This window comes from Sapajus apella, unplaced genomic scaffold, assembly GCF_009761245.1.
Source record: "Sapajus apella isolate SASKATOON/1434 unplaced genomic scaffold, GSC_monkey_1.0 scaffold33, whole genome shotgun sequence".
Taxonomy (NCBI): Eukaryota; Metazoa; Chordata; class Mammalia; order Primates; family Cebidae; genus Sapajus; species Sapajus apella.
The window spans coordinates 4,623,413-4,647,612 of record NW_022436973.1 but is presented as its reverse complement, the minus strand read 5'-3'; the positions used below and the strand labels follow the sequence as shown (position 1 = coordinate 4,647,612).

The following is a 24,200-nucleotide window of genomic DNA, read 5'->3' as shown; positions in this document are numbered from 1 at the left end:
AATATAGGGAAGACTTTCACCAAAATGTCATTCATTTTTTTCTTTTATATATAAACTTAAGCTTTTGTTTTCCTATTGCTGTATGTTATGCTTTTTAAGTATAAAAAGAATATAAGTATATCATAAGTAAATTTTCCCCATCTTCCCAGCCCCTCATCTCTTTTCCCTGGAAAAATCTATGAATGTTTTATGTATCTTTCCATCATTTTCATATGCATATGCAAAGCCATATTCATTTACACGTCTATCCATTTTTCTTTTTAGCACGACTCTACAAAACTCTTCTGAGAGCTTCTTTTTCAGCTAATTTATCTGAGAACATGCCAACACACAGATATACCTGGATTTTTAAGGCTATCTGATGGTCCAGTGATAAAAATTTCCCATCATTTATTTTGTAGTTTCTTGATGATGGCTAAGATTGTTTCCAGTTTTTTTCCTCCTGCAAATGTATAATGTTGCAATATCCTTGTTTGAACAGTGTATATTTCTGTATCCTCCATACACTGATGATTTTATTCATAAGGAAAATTCCTGGCAGTTTGAACTATGATGGACATTGCTCAGCTGTTCTCCAAAGAGGCTGAACCAATTTCCGTTTCCTCAACAGTGTGTGACTGTTTCCCCCATCTATTCTCCAGCACTGAGGATTAAGTAACTTTCATTTTTGTCAGTCTGATAGATACAAAACAGAACATTTCTGCATCAGGTTCTGCAGTAATTTTTAGATTTTATGACCTGGATTGTGCCTACGTAATGATTATCAAATATTCAGGAACTATATTCTACCTGGCCTTATGCTTGGAATTAGAGGCAAAATTAAATGAAACCAGCCTTTGCCCTCAGGTTGATCCCATCTCCTGGAGTTGGCAGACAAATGAACAAATAAAATGAGAGCAAAGCAGTATGGTTCACATTGTGCTAGAGAAATACATAAGCTTAGCTAACTTTTGTTTGATAAACTCTATATTCGTGAACATCACAAATGAATTCATAAAATACTGTATGCACTATGTCCCAGGGTGGTGAGGAGGCTTGAAATTCTCAAAAGAAAACAACTTGATTAGAAGCAAAAACTAATGGGGCTTATCCTTAGTGGGGACAGCAGAAGAGGTGGGAAGTTAGGAAGAGGTGAGTAATTTTAAAATAGTCTCTTTGGTAGTTTCCATGTTTACAAATAGGGTTTCTTTGAGGGAGCCTTTGGGGAAACCCAGCTAAGTTTGCAGCTGGCACTGATTACCGGTCACTCAAACCTGGGCAGATCTGTACATTAGTCCAGAAAGTGGGAGCAAGGGAGCAGAAGGCTGGCTTTAAAAATCAACAACCTTGAACATCATAGAGGTTGGTTGTGGGTGGCATAAATAGGCTGTTCACTGCTGGGGTTACAAGCAGGTGTGCTCCGAACAGGCCTGTGGTAGAGTGGGTACACAGAGTGGTTTTCAATCAATGAGTGAGCATCAAACATCTGTCTATGTCTTGTAAAGGGGCCTCTTGCTCAAAAAGAATAGGTCCACGTAGGAAGGGGTATGATCATCTGGTCAACCCACCTGGAGGGAACCAAACCTTAGCTATATATTTTCTTTCCTTTTTTTTTTTTTCTTTTGAGACAGAGTTTTACTCTTGTTGTCCAGGCTGGAGAGCAATGGCGTGATCTTGGCTCACCACAACCTCCACCTCCTGGGTTCAAGTGATTCTCCTGCCTTAGCCTTCTGAGTAGCTGGGATTACAGGCATGTGTCACCACACCTGGATAATTTTGTATTTTTAGTAGAGATGGGGTTTCTCCATGTTGGTCAGGCTGGTCTTGAACTTCTTACCAGGGGTGATCCTCCTGCCTCAGCCTCCCAAAGTGCTGAGAATCACTTGAACCTGGGAGCCGGAGGTTGTGGTGCACCGAGATCACACCACTGCACTCCAGCCTGGGTGACAAGATCGAAACTCCAGCTCAAAAAAAAAAAAAAAAAATGACATCGAGACAACAGTGTCTAAATGAGACGAGGCAAGTGCTGAACATGGTGCCTGGAAAGCTCTTTTCATTTTAGGATTTGAGCTACCTCTCAAAGAACAAGAGGAGTTTGTCAGGTGGAAAGAAAGAAGGGTATTGCCACACATAAAATAGCATGTGTGAAGGTGAGGAGGTGAGTGTGGTGTAGTGAAAATTGCAAGGGCTTTGCGGCAGATAAATCTTGGTTCAAATCCTAGCCCTGACACTTCCCAGTTGTGACTTTGGGCATGTCAAGAGGAGCATCCCTTTACTAATATATCCAGTGGGGGTAATGTCACCTGTTTCTAAGACTCATTGCAGGGTTTAAAGTCAACTTATACATAGTATGTAGCACACAATAGAGTCTCAGCAAATGGTGAGTACCACTGGGGAGGTGTGAATCTATCAGTCCTGTTCCATGCAGCTGGAAGAGTGGGTATTTAATGAGTTTTGTGTAGGGAGGGAAGTTAGGATGGCCAGAGAGAAAGCTAAAATGTCAAGGTCCAGATATTGGACTGTTTAGGCTGAAAGCTTGAGACTGGACAGCATAGGCAGTGGGAGCCATCCGATGCTTCCCTCCAAGGAAAAAACAGGACCAGACTTGGTTTAAGAGCAAAAACTTCACCAGTGATGTGGATGGTGGGTTGGGAGGTAAGCAATGGAGGCAAGGAAAACATCTTGGGAACTGCTGCATTCAACATTCTTGCCTTGGCAACTTACAGCTCAGATTAGCATAGCAAAGGCTCAGTTAACTCCTGCAGTGAAGTGCTATCTGGACTGGCAGTTAGGGCCTTGGTCGAGTGCGTAGGCTTCACTGATTGTCCTTTTTTTTTTGAGACATGCTCTCACTCTGTTGCCCAGGCTAGAGTGCAGTGATCTGTGATCATGCAGTGGTGCAATCACAGTTCACTGTAGCCTCAACGTCCTGGGCTTAGGCGATCCTCCCACCTCAGCCTCCTAAGTTGCTGGGACTACAGGTGGGAGCCACCATACCCAGCTAATTTTTAAATGTTTTGTACAGGCCGGGCGCGGTGGCTCAAGCCTGTAATCCCAGCACTTTGGGAGGCCGAGGCGGGTGGATCACGAGGTCAAGAGATCGAGACCATCCTGGTCAACACGGTGAAACCCCGTCTCTACTAAAAATACAAAAAATTAGCTGGGCATGGTGGCGCGTGCCTGTAATCCCAGCTACTCAGGAGGCTGAGGCAGGAGAATTGCCTGAACCCAGGAGGCGGAGGTTGCGGTGAGCCGAGATCGCGCCATTGCACTCCAGCCTGGGTAACAAGAGCGAAACTCCGTCTCAAAAAAAAAAAAAATGTTTTGTACAGAGGAAGTCTCACTGGCTGCTCTCAAACTCCTGAGCTCAAGCCATCCTCCCGCCTTGGCCTCCCCAAGTGCTAGGATTCAGGCATGAACCATTGTACCTGACCCCTTGTAATTCTTGAAAGAAAAAGGAAAAAAAAAAAGAGCATGGGCTTCAGTGTCAAAGCCAATCTGGATTTGAATCCCAGCCCTGTTGGTTACTGGATATTGGGCAATCACTGAGCTTAGTTTACCCTCTATAAAATAAGGATTAATAGTACCTTTCTCACAGGCTTGCTGTGAGGATTACATGAGATAGTATGGCTAGCTAAAACACATAGCTTACCTCTAGGAATGCAGTGAGTATTCAATAAAAGTTGATAATTGTAATGAAATATATTACTAGCTGGGTGTGGTAGTAGCTATAATCCCAGCTGCTTAGGAGGCTGAGGCGGGAGGATCGTTTGAACCCAGGAGTTTGAGACCAGCCTGGGCAGCACACTGAGACCCTATCTCAAAAAAGATAAAATAAAAAGAAATATATTGCTTATTTGACTATAGAAGACTTTATTCATGTAATGCCTATTAACATCCTCTGGCACTACTAGTGTTCTACAAAAAACATCCTGCTTTTAGACTTTCTGGAGAAGCAGCAGCCCTTTCTGCTCCAAGAAATAGTAAGGAGACTTGCCAAGTTCTGACACAGTGGTTCTTGGATGCACATGAGACCCACCTGGAGAGCTTTTAAAAATGTCAATTTCTGGCTGCATTCCAAACCAATTAAACTAGAATCTGTCGAGGTGGGAGCAAGACATCAGTATTAAAAAAGTAAATATATTGTAATGATTTCTTAAGGAAAAACAAATACAGAAAAGTACACAAATCTTAAATGAGCCAATTTTTCACAAACTGAACATGTCTATTTAACCCATATCCTGCTTGGATTGCTACTAGCACTCCAGAAGCCCCCCCTGCTCTCCCAACCCATATGCCTCTTTCCAGTTAACTTTCTGCACCCTGAAACTGCATAGATTAGTTTTGCCTGTTGGTGAATTTTACATAAATGGAATCATATAGTATGCATTTTTTGTGTGTTTGGCTTATTTTGGTTAACATTGTTTGTGAGAGTCATCCGTATTGTTGAGTGTAATTTTATATTGTTCATTCTCATTGCTGTACAATGTTCCATTGTGTGAACAAACTATATTTTTTCTCCAAACTACTGTTGGGGGCATTTTAGGTTGTCTATCCTTTGCGTCTATTAGAAATAGTGCAATTAACATTCTTGTGAATGCCTTTTAGTGAATGTATATTTCTTTCTTTTTTTTTTAAAATCACGTACTATATAAAGCAAATGTATATTTCTATAGCAAAGTTTCTGTTGGGTGTATTTCTAGGCATTCAACTGCTGGATTATAGGACATGCCCATGTTTAATTTTACAAGACATTGCAGAACAGTTTAAAACAGTTATTGTACCAATTTATATTCCCACTCAGTGTGTAAGAATTTTTGCCAACAGTTGGCATTTTCTGTCTTAAAAAAAAAATGGCCATTCTGATAGATTTGTAGTGGTCTTGCTCTGTAGTCTTCATGTATATTCCCAGCGTCTCCAAGTGATTCCGATGCCAGATTTGAGAACCTCTTTCCTAATAGATTCTGCGAAAGCAAAGCAGAACTGGGGAAAGAAGTGTTATAATGGGGAGTGCCTCTCCATGGACTCCCTGTGATGTCCCGGAGTTTTTGGTAGACCTGACCTGGCTATCAGCCAGTAGAGGGAGAATGTTCATGTGTATCAAACCTGACAGCCTGCCTCTCATTTCCATGTGCTTTATTTGGAGCAAATGGCTCCACCAGGAGTGATCTTGAAGCTAAGGGGAAGCACTATGAAGCTCTGGAAAGATGCCATAGCAGGACTTTGATCTCTTTTTATAATTTAAGACCTCAATGAAAAGGGGAGATATGAGAAGTGACTAGTGGACTATATAGACACTGTCAGAGAAGAAGCTCTGGTCTTTGTGACATATTTTTGTGCCCCAAAGGCTGCCTAGAACCTGGCATTTAGAAGGTGCTAAAAAATGGTCATTGAAATAGATAAAAAAGAAAAAAAAAAAAAAAAAAAAGGAAAACCAAAAAGAAAAAAAAAGGTCATTGAAATAAATATGTTAGAACTTTGTAACTGTCCCTAGTGAGAGATGCTACCCACAGGGGTGCAGAGGAAGGTATTGGTGGGAATTTAGTGGAATTGATTGATAGTTTTGGTTCTTTTCTTTGTACTTTTTATGTTGCTGCTGAGATTTCCTATCTGTGCTTTTATTACAAGCATAATTTCCATTACATTCTTCAGCAAAGTTATAACTGCTTTAAAAATATTTATCTGTTAATTCCAATACCTGGGTCACCTTGAGATTGATCTCCATTGATTGCCTTTTCCCTTGAGTTTGAATCACATTTTCCTGTTTGTTTGTTTTTAATTTGCCTAGTAATTTTGGATTACATCCTGAATGTTGTGAATGAGACCTGAAAAGACTCTGAATTCTATTCTATTCCTCAGAAAGAATTTTTTTTTTTTTTAATCTGGCAGTTAACTTGACTAAACTCAACTCCAAACTCAGTCTTCCTTGGGTGGGCAAATCTGAAATCTTTGCGCAATTCATTTAGTTTCAGTTGAACTACTTGAAGTCTGCCCTGTACGTACATCATTCAGTGAGATTTGGGCACTGTTTATACTCAGAATTTGGGGCTACTGTTCTGTGACTCTTTTCTGGGATATTTCTCTTTATTTTCCAGCTGTGGTTACCTGAGCTCTGTCTTTAAATTCCTCAAATAGTAAGAGAGCACTTTTCTATCCAAGTTTTAGCTAGTAAGTACAGCACTGACCAGGGTTCCCACAGGTAAAAAGCAATAAAAACACAGAAGTTATCTAGTGCCGTTTCTTTCTTTCAGGTGTTGCCTCCTCTCCAGTTTCTAATTGCTTGTAGTTGAACACATTTAGTGCCTTCCAATCTTTTTTTCTGTCTTGAGTTTGTAATTGTTTTGTGTGAGATGGTTGATCCACAAAGAGCTACTCTGTCCTTACCAGAAGCAGAACCTCTCTGATTAATAGCTTTGTTCATTAAGAGATCCCGAGAGCTACCCTACTTTATTGCCTACCTCATATAGATGGCAATAAATATTTGTTTATTGACTAAGTAAATAAGCTTTAAATTAAAATGAAAGTGAATTCACAGAGGAAATTGCCTAAAGAAAACTCTGAAACTAGTAGTTACTCATTGTTGGCATCAAGTATGAAACAGGGTATTCAGGAATGGAGTGCAGCTCCAGACATTTGAGTGTAGACCAAAGCGGCTAACAAAGTGAATCTGAGATTTTAACATGAGGAGATAATTTCAATTGTGTTAGCAACACCACTTTCATGGGATGAAACTATGGCTTATAGAGAAGTTACCACATTCAAAGGAAATACAGCTGGTGAGAGGGAAGCAGAGGTATGCCTGGAGTTCTGTATACCCAAGAAGAGAGAATCAAAGTGGAGGAACTTTGGCTGGAGATCAAAGAGGGGAAGTACAGAAGTATGCTCTAAAGGCAGAATACTACAGGCTGCTTCTCTGCGTGGTGACCTGGAAGGTCATAGATCCAGTACTGAGACTTCAAAACCTGTGTATTAGATGGAAACCACTTACCAAAATGTGGAGCATCTTGAAACTTTCTGTTTTATTCTTACTAATAGTTTCATCTCTCAGACAGGAGAGGAGAGAGGCCAGTTGCTGTTATGAATCTGGTTTGGGAGTTACTGGGTGAAGTGAAAGTGAGAAAGTGCTCACTGAAGTCGGGCACGGTGGCTCATGCCGGTAATCCCAGCAGTTTGGGAGGCCGAAGCTGGCAGATCACTTGAGGTCAGGAGTTCGAGACCAGTCTGGCCAACATGGTGAAACCTTGTCTCTACTAAAAATACAAAAATTAGCCAGGCAGGGTGGCACTTGCCTGTAGTCCCAGCCACTCAGGAGGCTGAGGCAGGAGAATCGCTTGAACCTGGGAGGTTGAGGTTCAAGTGAGCCGAGATTATGCCACAGCACTCCAGCGTGGGTGACAGAGACTTTGTCTAAAACAAACAAACAAAAAACCCAGAATGAAACAAGAGCCAAAAACACACAAAAATGCTCACTGAAAAAAGAAGCAGCCATAGGGTGTTGAGCCTATAGGGGTTTGGAAGGCAGATTTTATGAAATTTAGGATGAAATATATTTCCTGCTGAAGCCTCCAAAAGTGATGACGGCTCCAACAGTAAGGGAAGTTATGACTTTAATCAGTTATCCTTACTCTGCAGAGATTTCATTTATTTTCCTTCAAGGACTCCTCTTACAGTCATGCCTCCATGGCTCATCTTTCCTGTCTGACATTTTTTCTTTTATTTTTAAGCAGTGGGATATTAAAAATACTTAACAAATGGCATAGAGACTGACCAATCAAAACAGATGCCAGATAATAATCAGAAGAGATGCCAATGACACACAACTGGAACGTCAGCCTTACTCAGGAGCTCCCTAACCTTTCTGAGTCCCAATTTTTTACTCTCTGAAATGGAAACAATATCTACATTGCAGAGTTGGTGCAGTGATCCCCAGAGAGGTTACATGCAAAGAACTGGGCAGGTGTAAGGTATGCTAGACACAGAAGCTGCCATGATTACCTGGCATCCTTTGTTTCTAGGTTCATTTCATGTATCTAGTTTATAGGTTCTAAAATGTTTGCCTTTAGTTTCGTTAAGCATGTGTTTTACTCTATACTGACTTCAGCAAGTATTTGTTCTATTACCAATTGTCTGTCTGGTTTGTTAGCCAAAATGTCCCCATCTCCCTGGTCATGAATACCATGGATTTTCTGAAATCTTCTTGCAGTTCATGAGAATGATCTGTTAAAGCACTTACGGTTCCTTTAGAGATTTTCCTAGTTCCTTCTTCTCCTTCTGCTTTTTATGGGTGTAAGCTTTGGTGTTAGGCAGACCTGGGTTCAAATGTCAGTTCCATCCCACACTGGCTATGCAACTTAGTTGGAATCTGCTCTCTGCATTGCCCTCGTCGTCTTCTTCTCATTCTTTTGTCCTCCAGGGTAGGACTTTTACCTTCAAGTTCAACTTTATGCTTTTAATTGTCCCTGTCTCCTTGGAATTATTCTCTGAGCTTCAGTGAACAAACTATATGAAAAGCTTTTAAAAATTCCCAACCCAAGTTGGGCACAGTGGCTCATGCCTGTAATCCCAGCACGTTGGGAAGCCAAGACAGATGGAATCACTGGAAGTCAGGAGTTCAAGACCAGCCTGGCCAACATGGTGAAACCCTGCTACAAATACAAAAATTAGCTGGGCATGGTGGTGTGTGCCTGTAATCTCAAGTACTCAGGAGTCTGAAGCAGGAGAATCACTTGAACCCAGGAGGTGGAGGTTTCAGTGAGCTGAAATCATGCCAACACACTCCAGTCTGGGCAACAGAGCAAGACTCTGCTTCAAAAAAATAAATAAATAAAAATAAAATCTATCCTAACCTCTTTCTAACTGGCTAAGAACATCCCTGGCTAAAGGGGAGGAGATAGCTTGTGATGGATATTTGAGGTTTCTGAAATGGAGAGACTGGTTTTATAAGGCAGCAAACCATGCTTCCCTTCCTCTCTTATGCTGGCAATGGTGTGGAGCCCAAGAAGCTTGGAACAGACAAGACAGTGATTCCCAGATCTGGATGGGGAATGGTGTTGGCTGGTGACAGTGCCTCCGTCCTTCTCCGTTCCTGAATGGAACCTATCCAATGACCAACAGCATGCTATCTCCCCACACTCCAGGGCCAGCCTTGGGAGGGGAAGTAGGAACTAGGAAAAAACTATAAAGCAGCTGCAATTGCTTTAAAAGATCTTCCTGGTGAAATCCAAGATGTCAGAAAATCCATGGTATTAGTGATCAGGGAGATAAGGGGATATTTTGGTTAACAAACCAGATAGACCAATTTGTAATAGAACAAATACTTGCTAACATCCATATGGAGTAAAACAGGGGCTGCCCTCCTCTACTTGAGTTCCTAGAGTCTGGATCTAGTCACCTTAACAGGATGGAGTACAGTTCTTCCTTTGCCTCTTAGGGTGGGTAATTGGAAAAATTCCTATGTGAACCTGAGATTTTCTTGATGCTTGCCTACCACGGATGCCATGGTGAAGTTTTTGCTGTCGTTTGAATGATATCCTGGGATTTGAGGGCCTTTCCACTCATATCTGATAACTTTCTAGATCCTTGGCTTCCCAGAGTGCTGGGATTACAGGCATAAATCACCATGCCCAGGCAAGGATTGTAATCAAGGGATACTTGGATGCCAAGCTCTTGGGCAGCCTGATGTAGAACAGAATCGCGTACTCAGTACTCAGCGTGCATGCAGCCACTTCGCACCTCTTCAGCCGTGGCAAGCTTTGCTCATTGATCACAACACACATTCTTCCTGTTATCACTCACACATAGCTTCGTAATCCCTCTCCTCACAGTGCACCAAGTAGCTACCATCAACGTTTAAGTGGCACAAGAGAGGAGAGTTTGGCCATGAGTGTCATGCTGGGAGAGAAAGGCAGGGATTCGAGGCCACCCCCAGCCTACCCGATGTGAAGGGCCATCCCCTATTTAACAACTGTGTAACCCAGGAGTGTGTTCCATAGCCACAGGTGGCCTCCTTTGGAAAATGATCTCTTCAGCTGCAAAAGGAGTTTTTATCTCCCCGTTAAGGGAGGGGGTGGACTACATTCCCTCAAGCCTGGAGAAACTGTTTGTAATTTGACTCCCATTTCCCCAAGCTTAGCTATTATATAAGCTGCTTTAGAAGACAGGCTGTTTGGTTTAGCACCGTGCCTGTGACTGACTAATGTGTTTGTAGACATCGCATCGGCTTTGTGTGTGCCCCTGTCCTTGGCACCCTTGTTCCCATCCCCTAAGGCCTTCTCCACACTGCTGTATTTACCCACAAGTGTGTGGGCCACCGCAGGTTCAAGTTCTTGTGGGGAAACTCAGCGTGGAAGACTGGTGTGTTCATGGGTATTCCTTTACCTGTTTGAGCTGTAGCCTCCTTGAAGTTTTCTTGGAGCTGAGCCTGAGTGCGGCTTCACCCTGACAGGCAGAACCGATCCAAATTGTCAATCAGTATCTGCTTAAAATGGTCCTTGCAAGTTGTGTAGCCTGGTGGTTACCAAATGCTGGTGCAGATATGCATGATAGAGCGCTTACTCCCAATACGATGCCATCCCCTGCAGGCCAGGAATGGGGCTCACGGGACTTCACGGGACCAGTCCCACCTGCCACCCAACATAGACCTCTAAAGGCCATGGAGTTCCTGGTAGTGGGGACTCCAGCATCATGCCATCGGGGGGCTTTGTTGAATTGTCACTGTTAGTTTATCCTCATTCCAGGCTGATCCTAGTTGTTGTTTTAAAAAATTATTCATGTGTTTATTTTTTAATTGTCACCCAGGCTGGAGCGGAGTGGTGTGATCATAGCTCACTGCAGCCTCGAATCCCTGGGCTCAAGTGATCCTCCCACCTCAGTCTCCCAAGTACCTGGGGCTAGAGGCACACGCCACCACACCTGGGTAATTTTATTACTTTTTTTTTAGAGACGGGATCTTGCTATATTGCCCAGCTGTGGATCCCACTTCTTCATATTGTCTGTACATGAGTCTCACTCTGCTCTCCAGAGGCCTGGAACAAAGCCAATTCTTCCTCGATGCCTTTTGTTAACACCTGGTCCTCTGCTCCCAATATGGCCCAGCCAGTTCAGACAGAGGTCAGCCAGGCTGTTATTGTTCCACTGCTGGACATGATGACACTATTCTTTTCCTGGGACAGCTCAAGATGTATGAGTTGTTTCGTCATTCTTTGTTCTTGTTGAACTTGTGGTTTTTGAATCCTGCCTCCCCTACCTCCAGGCTCCCCAATACACACAAAGTCCTGCCTGCCAAATGGGGTTATAGTCAACGGGCTTCAGGGGACAGGGACAAGTCAGACATCTGAATGAAGGGGTACAGGTGGGAGAACTGGAGTTACGGAGGAGGCCTGTGGGGATCTGAGTATCAAAACTGATTTAAAACCAGGAGCTTGGTCTGGATGACAATGCCCAAAGTCTAGAAGTTCCATCCTAGCAGGAGTAGGACAGTCAGTCCACAAAAATCCCATGAGAATGAGATTGGGGGAGACAACAGTGATTTCTAATTCAGGTATTTGGAGCACCAAGGGCCTCAGAAGTCTCTTTGCTCATGAGTTAAAGCATCTTTATGCTGGAAAAAAAAATGATGCTATTATTCAAAGAAGTGTGTTGTGGGAGGGCGGGGGCGTACATCCTTTAGGAGAGAAAGTAGGTCCCGAGTGAGATCCCAGGAGTAGGGAAGCCAGCGCTGTTTGTTTTGTTTTCTTTTTTCCCTCGTGCTCAATGGTACAGGAAACACAAGGAAAAAAGGACCCATTGCCTTCCTCCAGGCTGCTGCCAACATTGTGTAGAGAAGAATAGCTGAAGAACATGAAAACAAATCTTCACATTTTCTTTTAACAGTGTGAACTTTGAAATACTTTCTGACTCATATTTTAAAATCTCTCAAATTTAAATTCACCTTCCTTTGTGTTGTTTTTCTTAAGGCACTAGGCTTGACTCCAAAGATGTGTCAACTGGCTGCTCCCCCAGAATTAAGGAGTCACAAAGCCTGGGCTCCCTTCTCCCAGCTGTGTGGGCAGGGTTTCTCTGAGCACCTGGCTTTGACCTTTCTACCCTTCCTCAAAGCTGGGCCTCACCTTGGCCTGAAGAGCCAAGAAATAACCACTATAGGGGGAAAGGAGATATTTGGTAATATGCCTCAGCAAGAGGCCATTCGTCTTGCTACAAGATGAAATAGGGATCCCTCTGGGGTCCCTATTTCTGCACCCCTAAAATTATCATTGTTGTCTCTCAGGATACTTTTGGCTATAGGTAGCAATATCCCATTCAACTGGCTCAAATAATACAGGGGCTTTTGTTGGCTTGGATAACTGAAGTCCTGAGACCCCTTAGTTAAAGGACCCTGTTTCCCTCTGGTGACTGCCAAGCACTGGCTTCATCCAAAAGCCAGCATCCTGCAGGGATGGCAGCAGCGTGGCTTCCAAGAGCAACTGGGCTTTATGCTCCCAGTTCACAAGTTGTGAGAAGAGAGAGCTTCTGATTGGGCCAGCTCAGGACACGTGCCTAGCCCCAACCAATCACTGCAGCTGGGCTCAGGCAGCTACTGACAAGCTCTGGCCAATCAGGACCCAGCACTGGGTAATAATGTGGGAATACACAGATCACCACCAAACCAGTGCCTCTGTAGTTTTCCCAGAGGTATATTTATTGCCCCAAACAACACTCTTATAATACTCTTCCTTCTTATTTGTGGGTGGGAAGTGTGAGGGGTTCTGTAGTACATCTTGCCCACTCCCTTGGCTCCACCTCTCCACCCAAACCTTGCCATACTTTCTTGCCCTTCTTGTAAAGGCTCAGCCCTCTGGAGCTAAGTCTCTGCCTCCCCAGATGTGCACTGACTCTTTGGGGTCAATATGAAGTTCAGGCTTTGTCAGACAATAGGGGCTGAGTTAAAGCTCTGCGGGAAGAGGTGAACACACCTCATTGGCCTGTTTCTGCTTCCCCAAGGGTCAAGTGCCTTGGCCTCAGACTTCCTGCTGGCCACAATCAAACTATTTTGGTTTATCCACCCAGATGTTAGAAAAATTAAGTACCCTGCCCTATTTCCCCTTGCCTCTGATTTCTCTTCTCATATCACACATACTTCCTGGATGACTTCACCTGACCTGGCCTCCACAGACCCCTCCCCCAGATATCTTGCCAGTCCTGGACACTCTGTTGACTTGTGGGCCCATATATCCTATCTCTGCAGGATGGTCTGTCTGGATTTTCCAATGCTGGGCTTGCTATATCTCCATGGAGCTGGTTTTCCTCCAAATGAGGTCTTCCTTGGGGATCCCCTTTAATTTTGATGATAACCATTGCTCTCACAGATCCTGGCAGTTTGGGCTTCGTTCCCATCACCCTCTGGGGCTTTCTCTGGAAGTGTGGATAGGTAAGCCCAGATCTCATGAGGAGGCCAGTCTGCAGCCCATTGGAGCCATGGCTGCCCCAGCACCCAGGCCAGTGCCCTGTCTTGGGGCCACCCAGCTGCTGCATTTTCAGCACCATGGCAGTTCTTTAATTAGATCAAGCAGGGTTTTCTCAGACAGGGGTGGGAGGAAGTGTGTGGGTCTATTGGGGGAAACTAGGTCACCTGAAAACCAGTAATCAAGAGGGAGCTGTCCTCGAGCCCCAGCTCCAAGGAACCCAGAGGGGCGAGGTGGGAGGAGCCAGCGGGGAGGGCCAAGTCAGAGAAAATGTGCCTCTGGCCCCTTTTACTGGCCCTTGGGAGACTGTGTTCTCACCTTTTCTCCAGGGGGCTGGGCAACTGCCCTTAATTCCTTTGCTGGGAGTAGGGAGGACACTGCAGTGGTGCCTGCCTTCTCTCTGCCTGGAGCCTGCCGTCCTGGGGCGCATGGAGGGAGCACTGTGCTGTGAGTCAGGCCCCAGGTTTAGTTACTGCTCAGTCTCTGTATCCATGGAGCACGTCACCCAGTTCTGTGTGTCTATGCCATCCATCCACTGCACAGGGACTGTGTCTGTCTTTACCCTGCTGCCTCTGTAGCTCTGAGCATAGGCCTGGCATGTGGCAGATGCCCCCTAAATATTTGTCAAACAAAATAATGAGTTTAGATGAGTGTTTCTCTTATAAGATTATTGTCACAAGGATCAGTGGCAAGACGGTTTCCCAAATGTCAGTCACTTACACATTTTGCCAATACTAAGTGCCGTCATCATTAAATTTTTCTTTATTATCAACTTGCTAGTTTTCAACTAAAATAGATTTGTTTAAAAAGGAAATTTCATATCACAACCACAAACAAACAGTAACTGTGAAAACAAATCCACAAGAAACAAAATAATATTACATTCTAGATACAGTGGCTTGCCCAGGCCAGGAGTCTGAGACCTGCTTTCTCTTTGTTTACAAGGGGAATTGTCATGGTTATAAAGATGTTAAGGGTCTATTAGCCTCAGACTGACACTTTTCTCTGGAGAAAGTCTGAAAGATTAAAAGAGAAGTGAAAAGCATATATACTCTGCTCTCTGTGTGGGTCCATGTTATGTCAACACTTGTTCTTGTACTTTTGAAAATTTCCTTGGAGTGGATTCTCCTTCCACAGGGAAGCACTTGGCTGACGTGATGGCTGGGGAAGTCCTTTGAAAGGGATAAAGTGCTTTAACAGTGTAAGTGATTGGCACCACTGCTCTTATCTTTACTTTTAGCATGTTTTTGGTACCTCTTCCTAACAATGAAGAAATGAGTAACTGTGTACATAATCTTAGGACTGAAAGACATCTCACAGAATACTTAGGCCAATCTGACACGGGTGGAATTTTTTTTTTTTTTTTTTTTTTGAGACGGAGTTTCGCTCTTGTTACCCAGGCTGGAGTGCAATGGCGCGATCTCGGCTCACCGCAACCTCCGCCTCCTGGGTTCAGGCAATTCTCCTGCCTCAGCCTCCTGAGTAGCTGGGACTACAGGCACGCGCCACCATGCCCAGCTAATTTTTTGTATTTTTTTAGTAGAGACGGGGTTTCACCATGTTGACCAGGATGGTCTCGATCTCTTGACCTTGTGATCCACCCGCCTCGGCCTCCCAAAGTGCTGGGATTACAGGGGAATTTTTTTTAAGATGGAGTCTCGCTCTGTTGCCAGGCTTGGGTAGAGTGGCACAATCTCAGCTCCCTGCAATCTCTGCCTCCCGGGTGCAAACGATTCCCCTGCCTCAGCCCCCCAAGTAGCTGGGACTACAGGCACCACCATGCCTGGCTAATTTTTTTATATTTTAGTAGAGACGAGGTTTCACCATGTAAGCCAGGATGGTCTCGATCTCCTGACTTCATGATTCGCCTGCCTTGGCCTCCCAAAGTGCTGGGATTACAGGCGTGAGCCACTGCACCTGGCCCACAGGTGGAAATTTTATCCTCCATTGAGTGATGGGGAATTTACCACCTCCTGAGGCAGACATTAATCATGAGCACCTTTGTCGAATTGCTGGTTGGACAGCTCTGGAGGCTGATGTCTGTTCTTGGAGTGCAAACAACTGCTTCCTTGTACTTCCTTGTTCCTCCAAATGAGGTCTTCCTCGGGGATCCTCTTTAAGGGTTGATGGTAACCGTTGCTCTCTCAGGTCCTGGAAGTTGGGCTATGTTCCTGTCACCCTCTGGATCTTTATCTGGAAATGTTGACAGGTGAGCCCAGGTCTCATGGAGAGGCCAGTCTGCAGCCCATTGGAGCCTGGCTGCTGTGGGCTGCCCCAGCACCGAGGCCAGTGCACTGTCTTGGGACCACCCAGCTGCTGTGTTCACCCTGCTCTGTGTTGGGGAGACTCACAGGCTATCTTTCTTTTCTTGTGCAGATTGGAGTTCTGGTTATTTGGAAACTGCTGTCTTGTTCTGCCTAAGATAGAGCTTGTAAACTCAAATGACATTGGAGCTGGCAAATGATGTCAGTAAGGGCCGTCAGGTGGGAGTAATGGGGAGCATTGGGGACTATGGTGAAGGAGAGGGTATGTGCCCTATCTAAAGGGGACAGCCCAACTCTACATCAGTTGATGGCGATGCCATGTGAGCCCACTGTGGCCACATACCAAGATATTCTAAGAAAAGCTGAACCCCAGTGTTGGATATGGAATCTCCAAGTTGTCAATGTTAGCAATGAATTAAAATATTGTAAAACGTGATGTGGACTATGACCAAACAAACCAACAAACATGATGTGGATCATGGGGGGCTTTCTGGCTAGGCCTGGCCCACAGCCACAAGTGGCTCATCCCTGCCAACAAGACATCTCTGCTCCCTTTGGGCTGGGTAGCCACGTCCTCTTCCAGCCATGTTTGTGCATGTTGGTTGCCAGAATTCCCTCCACTGTGGTCAGCCACTCTGCACGCCTTTGAACGCTGCCTAACTCCCTCTCAGCTCATGTCTGCTCCTTTCATCTGGTGAAATCCTACTTATGCTTTGAGATTCAAATCCATTGTCCTGTATTCTGGAGAGCCTTCCTGGAGAACCCCAGGCAGACTGGCTCTTCCATTGTCTAGCTGTGGTATGTTGGGTAAATTACTTAATCTCTCTGTGCTTTAGTTTCCTCATCTGGAAAAGGGGCATGATAGTACCTAGTACTACTATTTTATTAGGTTACTGGGATAATTAAGTGGATTTATAAGATAAACTGACAGACAGAAGGCCAAAGTGGTCCCTATCCATCTCTGAATTAGGGCTTGTCACAGAGCAGGACTTCATTAAATGTTTGCTTACTTGAGGAAGTGGAGTGAAATAAACTTATGGTCTGCTAGCTTCCAGAGACGTCTAACTATAATAATGATACTGTGTGGTTGTGCATTCAACTCTTTTGAATGCCTTACTTCTAGAGAAGCAACCAAGACATCTATCTAACTGGCTAAAATAGAAAGCAGAGACAATCCCAAATGCTGGTGGGGAACTGGATCACTCATACATTGCTGGAGGGCATGAAAGCAGCACAGCCACTCTGGAGAACAGTTGGGCAGTTTTCCTTTGAAAGTAAACATGAACCAGGCACAGTAGCTCATGCCTGTAATCCCAGCACTTTGGGAGGCCGAGGTGGGCAGATCATCTGAGGTCAGCAGTTTGAGACCAGCCTGGCCAACATGATGAAACCTCATCTCTACAAAAATACAAAAATTAGCTGGGCATGATGGCAGGTGCCTGTAAACTCAGCTACTTGGGAGGCTGAGGTGGGAGAATCACTTGAACCTGGGAGGCAGAGTTTGCAGTGAGCCAAGATCATGCCATTGTACTCCAGCCTGGGTGACAGAGACAGAGCGAGATCCATCTCAAAAAAAAAAAAAAAAAAGTAAACATGCAATTACCATATGCCTTATCACTTGAACTCTTGGGCATTTTCTCCTGAGAAACAAAAGCTTATGTTTACACAATCCGTAGATGAATGAAACAGCCTTAAATTGGAAACAGTGCTGATGTTCTTCAATAGGTAAATGGTTAAACAAATTGGGGCCATCCATAAAATGGAATACTACCCAGCAACAAAAGGAAAAGCACTATTGATGCATGCAGCAATGTGGATGAATCTCAAAGGAATGATGCTTGGTGAAAAAGCCAATCTTCAAAGGTTATCTGCTATCTGATTCTGTTTATATAACATTTTCTGAAATGACAAAATTCTAGAGATGGGGAACAGATTAGTAATTGCCAAGGCAGGGACAGGAGTGGGTTGGAGGGGGAGCTTGGAGAAGGAGATAGGTGTGGTTATGAACTGTGGTGGTAGATACATTGATACGATTGCATAAAACAAAACTCATCCAAATAAGTACATGTAAAATTGGGGAAATCAGCATAAGGCTGGTGGATTGTATCACTGTAAGGTTTCTGGCTGTGATTTTGTATAGTAGTTTTCAAGATGCTACTACTGGGATAAACTGGATGAAGTGTACACAGGATCTCTCCAGACTATTTGTTGTAGCTGCCTGTGAATCTACAATGACCTAAAATAAAAAGTTTAATTAGTTGAAAGTGCCTTGCAAGTATATTCAAAACAAAAATCAAAACAAAACAAAAAACAAAAGGCAACCAAAGCCAGCTAGCTTGTCTCCTGCTGAGTCTTGCCATTGGTTTATTTATGCTGGAGGCCATACCCACTCAGACCCCAGGACTTTTGCTGTTTGGGCATTGCCAAGGCAACCCCTTTCCCATTCTGCCTGTTTGCTCTCCAGCCTCTGGGCTGGAAGACGCGTGAAGAATGATCTGGATCTGACCCAACCTGAGCACCTGAGGATTTAGCCTGAACCCTGTTCGTCAGCTTCTGTAGAGAGGGCTTTTGGAGGGGCGGGTGACATGGGTGACCCAGGAGATTAACAATGCTTCCTGAAAACAACCAGGGGCTAACCCAATACTCTTTGAGACATCAGGCCGCATCACACAGATGTAGACTCCTTACCCAACAACCCAAAACCAGCCTTGCCTGTTGGTTCGCAGACATGCAGCACTTACATCTCCCTACCATTCCTCCTCTGAGCTTGTGTCTCATTGCTTAGGTGTCTTAATATTTTGGACCAGCTCTTTTTTTTAAAAAAATTTTTATTTTTTTGTAGAGACAGAGGTCTTGCTATGTTCCCCAGGCTGGTCTGGAACTCCTGGCCTCAAGCTATCCTCCCACCCTGGACTCCCAAAATGCTGAGATTGCAGGCATGAACCCCTGCATCCAGCCCCAGCTCAGCTCTTTTTATTCCTTGTACCTGTAACTTCTGGGAGGTGGATAGAACACTTTGCAGGTGGGGGAACAGACTTAGGGAGGATCAAGTGATTGTCCTAAGACCCTTTGCCTCTGTGTCTGAGAGTCCATAGAATCCGTGCTGAAGACCAGCTGGCTTTAGACTCTGAAATTTTGTTGACCTCATGCTGTTTGAGACTCATGAGAGCAAGAGGTGTAATTTTTTTTTAGAGGTCATCCAAAGAGAGAAACTGTTAAGATTTTCTATGTCGGGCCGGGCGCGGTGGCTCACGCCTGTAATCCCAGCACTTTGGGAGGCCGAGACGGGCGGATCACGAGGTCAAGAGATCGAGACCATCCTGGTCAACACGGTGAAACCCCGTCTCTACTAAAAAATACAAAAAATTAGGTGGGCATGGTGGTGCGTGCCTGTAATCCCAGCGACTCAGGAGGCTGGGGCAGGAGAATTGCCTGAACCCAGGAGGCAGAGGTTGCGGTGAGCCGAGATTGTGCCATTGCACTCCAGCCTGGGTAACAAGAGTGAAACTCCGTCCCAAAAAAAAATAAAAAAAAATGCCAAAAGATTTTCTATGTCCTAGCAGTACAGCATTTTTCAAACCTTTTGGTCTTAGGGTTTCTTTAGTTCCTTGCATTGAGGATCCCAAAGAGCTTTTGTTTATGTGGATTATATCTGTCAATATTTATCATATTATAAATGAATACTGAGAAATTTTTTAAAATAGCATTGATTCCTTTAAGATAAAACCATAAACCCATAATATAACAATATAATAATCTACAAGATATTTTATTAGACTATTATAAGAACATAACATATAATATGTAACATTTTGATGAAAAATAGCTACTTTTCTTTCTTTCTTTTTTTTTTTTTTTTTAAGATGGGGTTTCACCATGATGGCCAGGCTGGTCTTGAACTCCTGACCTCAGGTGATCCACCCACCTCAGCCTCCCAAAGTGCTAGGATTACAGGCGTGAGCCACTGCACCCGGCCTTGAAAAATAGCTATTTTTCAAAACAAAAAAATATTTAGCAAGCAAAGTGATGTTTAAAAATTTTGCAAAATTCTTTATGTTGAGCTTAGCAGCAGCTGGATTCTTCTATCTACTTCTGCATTCAGTGTGTTGCAATGTCGCTTTTCATACAGCTTTGGAAACCCCTGTATACTCATGAGATAATGAGTGGAAATATTAGTAATATCTTAGTATAGTTATGAAAATAGTTTTGACCTATGGACTTCTTGAAAGGGTTTCAGGGATTCCCTAGGGAGTTCCCGGACCACACTTTGAGAACCACTGCAATAGTATGTTATTTTTTCTGGTCTCTTTCTAGTCCAGTCCCTCCCGTCTCCATAACAACTTGCATCCCTTGGTGATCAGAACAAAAGAGGCTTGAGCAAAAGTGTCAGATAGTCATATTTCTGAGGCCTTGAACATTTGTATAGTCTCCAGGTTATGGGGAATCTGCAGCCCCCATTATGTCCTGACCCTTCCTGTACCCCTTCTGTTCCAGCACCCGCAAACTCAAATCCTTAAAGTAAGGGGATTCTATATAAGAAAACGAAAAGGGCATGCTTCCTGTTGATGGCTGTGGCTAGAGAGGCAGACAACCAACACTATCCAATAGAGCTTTTTGCAGTGATGGAAATATTCTCTATCTGCACCATCCAATATGAAGCATGTGGCGACCATGCACATGAAATGTGCATAGTGCAACCAAGGAGCTAAATTATTTTACTTTATTCTAATTAATTTAAATGTAAATAGCCACAGGTGGCTACTGGATACTGTATTAGACAGTACAGCCAGACCTTGCTGATACTTAGAGGGCTACTGTAAGGGTTTACATTTTTCTCCGAGCAATGGAAGGAAAACCTCAAAAGTGTTTTGAACACGGGGCGGCGGGGTGATCTCATATAATTGGATCTGAGTTGTGGAGTCTGACACATGTGTTCATCTGTGTCTCCCTCCTTGCCACAGGCCCCACCATGAGGCCCCAGCCCCACCAGAGGCCCCGCGCTGCCCTGGCCCCCGGTGCACCGTGCTAGCCCCCAGCCAGGGCGTGGGGAGGGCGGTGGCCATGGCCAGCCACGTGGACCTGCTGACGGAGCTGCAGCTGCTGGAGAAGGTGCCCACCCTGGAGCGGCTGCGCGCCGCCCAGAAGCGCAGGGCCCAGCAGCTGAAGAAGTGGGCACAGTACGAGCAGGACTTGGAGCACCGCAAGCGGAAGCATGAGCGGAAGCGCAGCGCGGGCGGCCGCCGCAGGAAAGTGTCCTTCGAGGCCAGCGTGGCCCTCCTGGAGGCCTCGCTGAGGAATGACGCCGAGGAAGGTAGGCCCCTCTGTGCCTTGGCCGCCATGCAGCTGCCTTGGCCGCCATGCAGCTGCCTTGGCTTCTGATCAGGGCTTGGAGTCCAGGTTCTGTGCAGTAGATGTGTGGGCAAGGCGGGTCTGCAGACCGTTTTCCAAGTTCCAGCAGCCCCACTCCTCTTAGGAAGTGGACAGTCCTAGGAAAAGCTTGAAATTTGGCTTAGACTTTTTTCTTTTTTCTAAGGCGGGTCTCACTCTGTCTCCCAGGCTGGAGTACAGAGGCGCGATCTTGGCTCACTGCAACCTCTGCCACCCAGGCTCAAGTGATCCTTCCACCTCAGCTTCCTGAGTAGCTGGGACCACAGGCACACTGCCACCATACTCAGCTAATTCTTTTCTTTTTTTTTTTAGATGAAGTTTCGATCTTGTTGCCCAGGCAGGAGTGCCGTGGCCTGATATACCCAGCTAATTTTTTAAAAATAATTTTTTTTAGAAGTGGGGGTCTCATTTCGTTGTACAGGCTGGTCTCGAACACCTGAGCTCAAGCGACCTGTCCACAGTGGTCTCCCAAAGTGCTGGGATTACAGGCATGAGCCACAGCACCAGGCCTAGGCTTTTTGTTTAAACATCTTCATTCGTTTTTATGTATTTATTTATTTGGACATAGGGTCTCACTATGTTGCCCAGGCTGGTTTCAAACTCCCAGCTTCAGGGGATCCTCATGCCTCAGCCTCCCAAGTAGCTAAGATTATAGGCATGCCACCTTGCCCAACTTTTTTTTTTTTTTTTAATTTTGGAAACAAGGATTCCAGCCTTTGGCTAATGAATGCCATAATAACCTTCTTTCTCTCCCACAAATATTTATAGACACCCTACTTCTTTTGCATTACTTTCCTAGATATAGTGGTGAACAAGTTGGATCTGGTTTCTCCCCACCAAGAGCTTAGTACTCATAGGATCTGGCATTTCATAAAGCTCTCCTCTGTGCCAGACCCCATGCCTGGCACCCTCTGAATGCTGTTGCATGTATTTCTTATATGTAGCCTTTGCTGTAGTCATAAATGGTGTAGCAGGATGGACTCCGAAGTGAGACTACCTGAATCTAAAACTGGCTTTGTCAGTTCCCTGTGTGCGCTTGACAAGCAGACAAGTCGCTTCTCTCTGCACTTTGTTTCCACCTCTGTAAAATGGGGCTAATAAGAAAATCTACTTTAAGGGCTTGCTGTGAACATTAAGTTAGAAAATCCCTGTGAAGTCCTTAAACATGATCCCTTATGCTGAGAAAGTGATTAGTAATGTTTTATTTAGTATATTTTATTTACATTATCAGAGGATGTCCATAACGTCTGAAAACATAGATAGAGGCAATGTTGTCTGGGACATTTTCAATCTGTAAAGTGAATGAGTAAATAAATACAAACAAACATGTGTTTCCAAATTTTTTTTTTTTTAAATGGAGTCTTTGTCGCCCAGGCTGGAGTGCAGCGATGTGATCTCGGCTCACTGTAACCTCTGCCTCCCGGGCTCAAGAAATTCTCTTGCCTCAGCCAGCCAAGTAGCTGAGATCACAGGCATACACCACCACACCCAGCTTTTTTTTTTTTTTTTTTTTTTAGTAGAGATGGGATTTTGCCATGTTGGCCAGCCTGGTCTGGAAATCTTGACCTCAGGTGATCCACCTGCCTCGGCCTCCCAAAGTGTTGGGATTATAGGCATGAGTCACCTGTGCCTGGCCTGTTTCCAGGTTTTATGGATACCTTGTACTTGCCGTATTTAATTTAGTTATATTATTATTGTGTCTCATGAGCTAGATATCATGATCTGTTCCCTGGACAGTGCTTTAAGAGCCATGTATAATAACACCCATTTTACAGATAGGGGAACTAAAATAGGTTCAGAACCTTGACCAAGGTGGCAGACTGGGATCAGAACTGCCAGTGTCTGAGCTCTTGTCACTGCCCTCATGGCCTTGTAGGTTTGCTTCCCGTTGTAAGAATGAATGGAGGATCCACGGTTTAACCACAGCCCCCTTCCCTGGGCTTATTCGGAGGCAGTCTCGCCTGCTCATTGTGCAGCCAGGGTCTGTACACCTCCTGTTCCCCTGGTTCCCTTGGCCCATCCCTGTGTAATAAACCTTTCTGGCTGTCCCTGGAGAGTCCTGACCATGCTTCCTGGGTCCCTGCACACACCTTCTAGTCAATGAGAGAACAGAGAGGTGGTGACACTTGCAGCCCAAGAGGGTGCTGGGTTTTAGTCACCTTGCTCTTCAGGTTCTAGAACCCTCTGAGAAGCATAAGTCCACTTCCACCTAGCTGCAGAGGGCTCTAGGAAATGAGCCGAGAGGCATCCCTAGAACCACTCTGCTGGGAGCTGCTCCGCTGAGAGCAGGGGGTGAGCAGCCCTGGGGAGACAGGGGTGAAATCTCGGGCTTGGGGACATGGCCCCAAGGCTCCTTCCCACGTGCAGTTTGCCGAGTGATGCGGCAGCCCTATCCCCACGCAGTGGGTGGCTTGTCATGATGTCTAATTTTTGTTGGGGGCGGAAGTTCATCAGCTCTTCTCTCACCCTACGTTACTGACGCCCTTCTTCCCTGACAAAGCCCCATTGCCACTCCCTGAGGGGCTCTGTGCACTGGCTGTGACTTCAGAACATCCTCCCGGCCCCTTGCCAGCCCCTATCCCTTGCTGATATCTTGTGTACTGGTTAGAAGGAGCACTGGGCTGAGAATGGAGGGAACAGAGCCCTGCTGCCCTGTCTATGACTTTGAGCAGCTTGTTCCACCTCTGTGGGTTCAATTGTTTTGTTTCATTTTGTTTTTGTTTTTGAGAAGAAGTCTCATTCTGTCGCCCAGGCTGGAGTACAGTGGCACGATCTCAGCTCACAGCAACCTCTGCCTCCTGGGTTCAAACAATTCTGCCTCAGCTTCCCAAGTAGCTAGGATTACAGTCATGCACCACCACACCCAGCTAATTTTGCATTTTTAGTAGAGATGAAGTTTTGCCATGTTGGCCAGGCTGGTCTTAAACTCCTGACCTCAAAGGATCCACCCACCTTGGCCTCCCAAAGTGCTGGGATTATAGGCGTGAGCCACTGTGTTCAGTATTTTAATCTGTAAAATCAGGTTTTGAAAGCTTGCCATCAAGAGGGTATGGCAAGACTTAGATAAAGTCCTGGATGTGACAGTTCTTTGAAAAGTTACCCTGAGACTTGTACCAGCATGGTGATAACG

General features: G+C 44.9%; 1 protein-coding gene and 1 long non-coding RNA gene across 2 annotated transcripts in view; one reads left to right on the top strand and one right to left on the bottom strand.

Moving 5' to 3' along the window:
• Positions 1–24,200, top strand: part of PPP1R16B (protein phosphatase 1 regulatory subunit 16B) — a 121,685-nt gene that overhangs the window by 9,551 nt on the left and 87,934 nt on the right. Inside the window, exon 2 of the mRNA XM_032294944.1 lies at positions 20,644–20,993. Within this exon, the coding sequence (XP_032150835.1) occupies positions 20,744–20,993 (250 nt within the window). The 5' untranslated portion in view covers positions 20,644–20,743. The remainder of the gene's footprint in view (positions 1–20,643; positions 20,994–24,200) is intronic.
• Positions 13,352–22,051, bottom strand: LOC116562688. The gene is made up of 3 exons (XR_004274057.1): positions 21,965–22,051; positions 16,742–16,743; positions 13,352–13,362 (listed from the first exon to the last, which is right to left on the bottom strand). It is a non-coding gene; the product is annotated as an uncharacterized LOC116562688 (long non-coding RNA).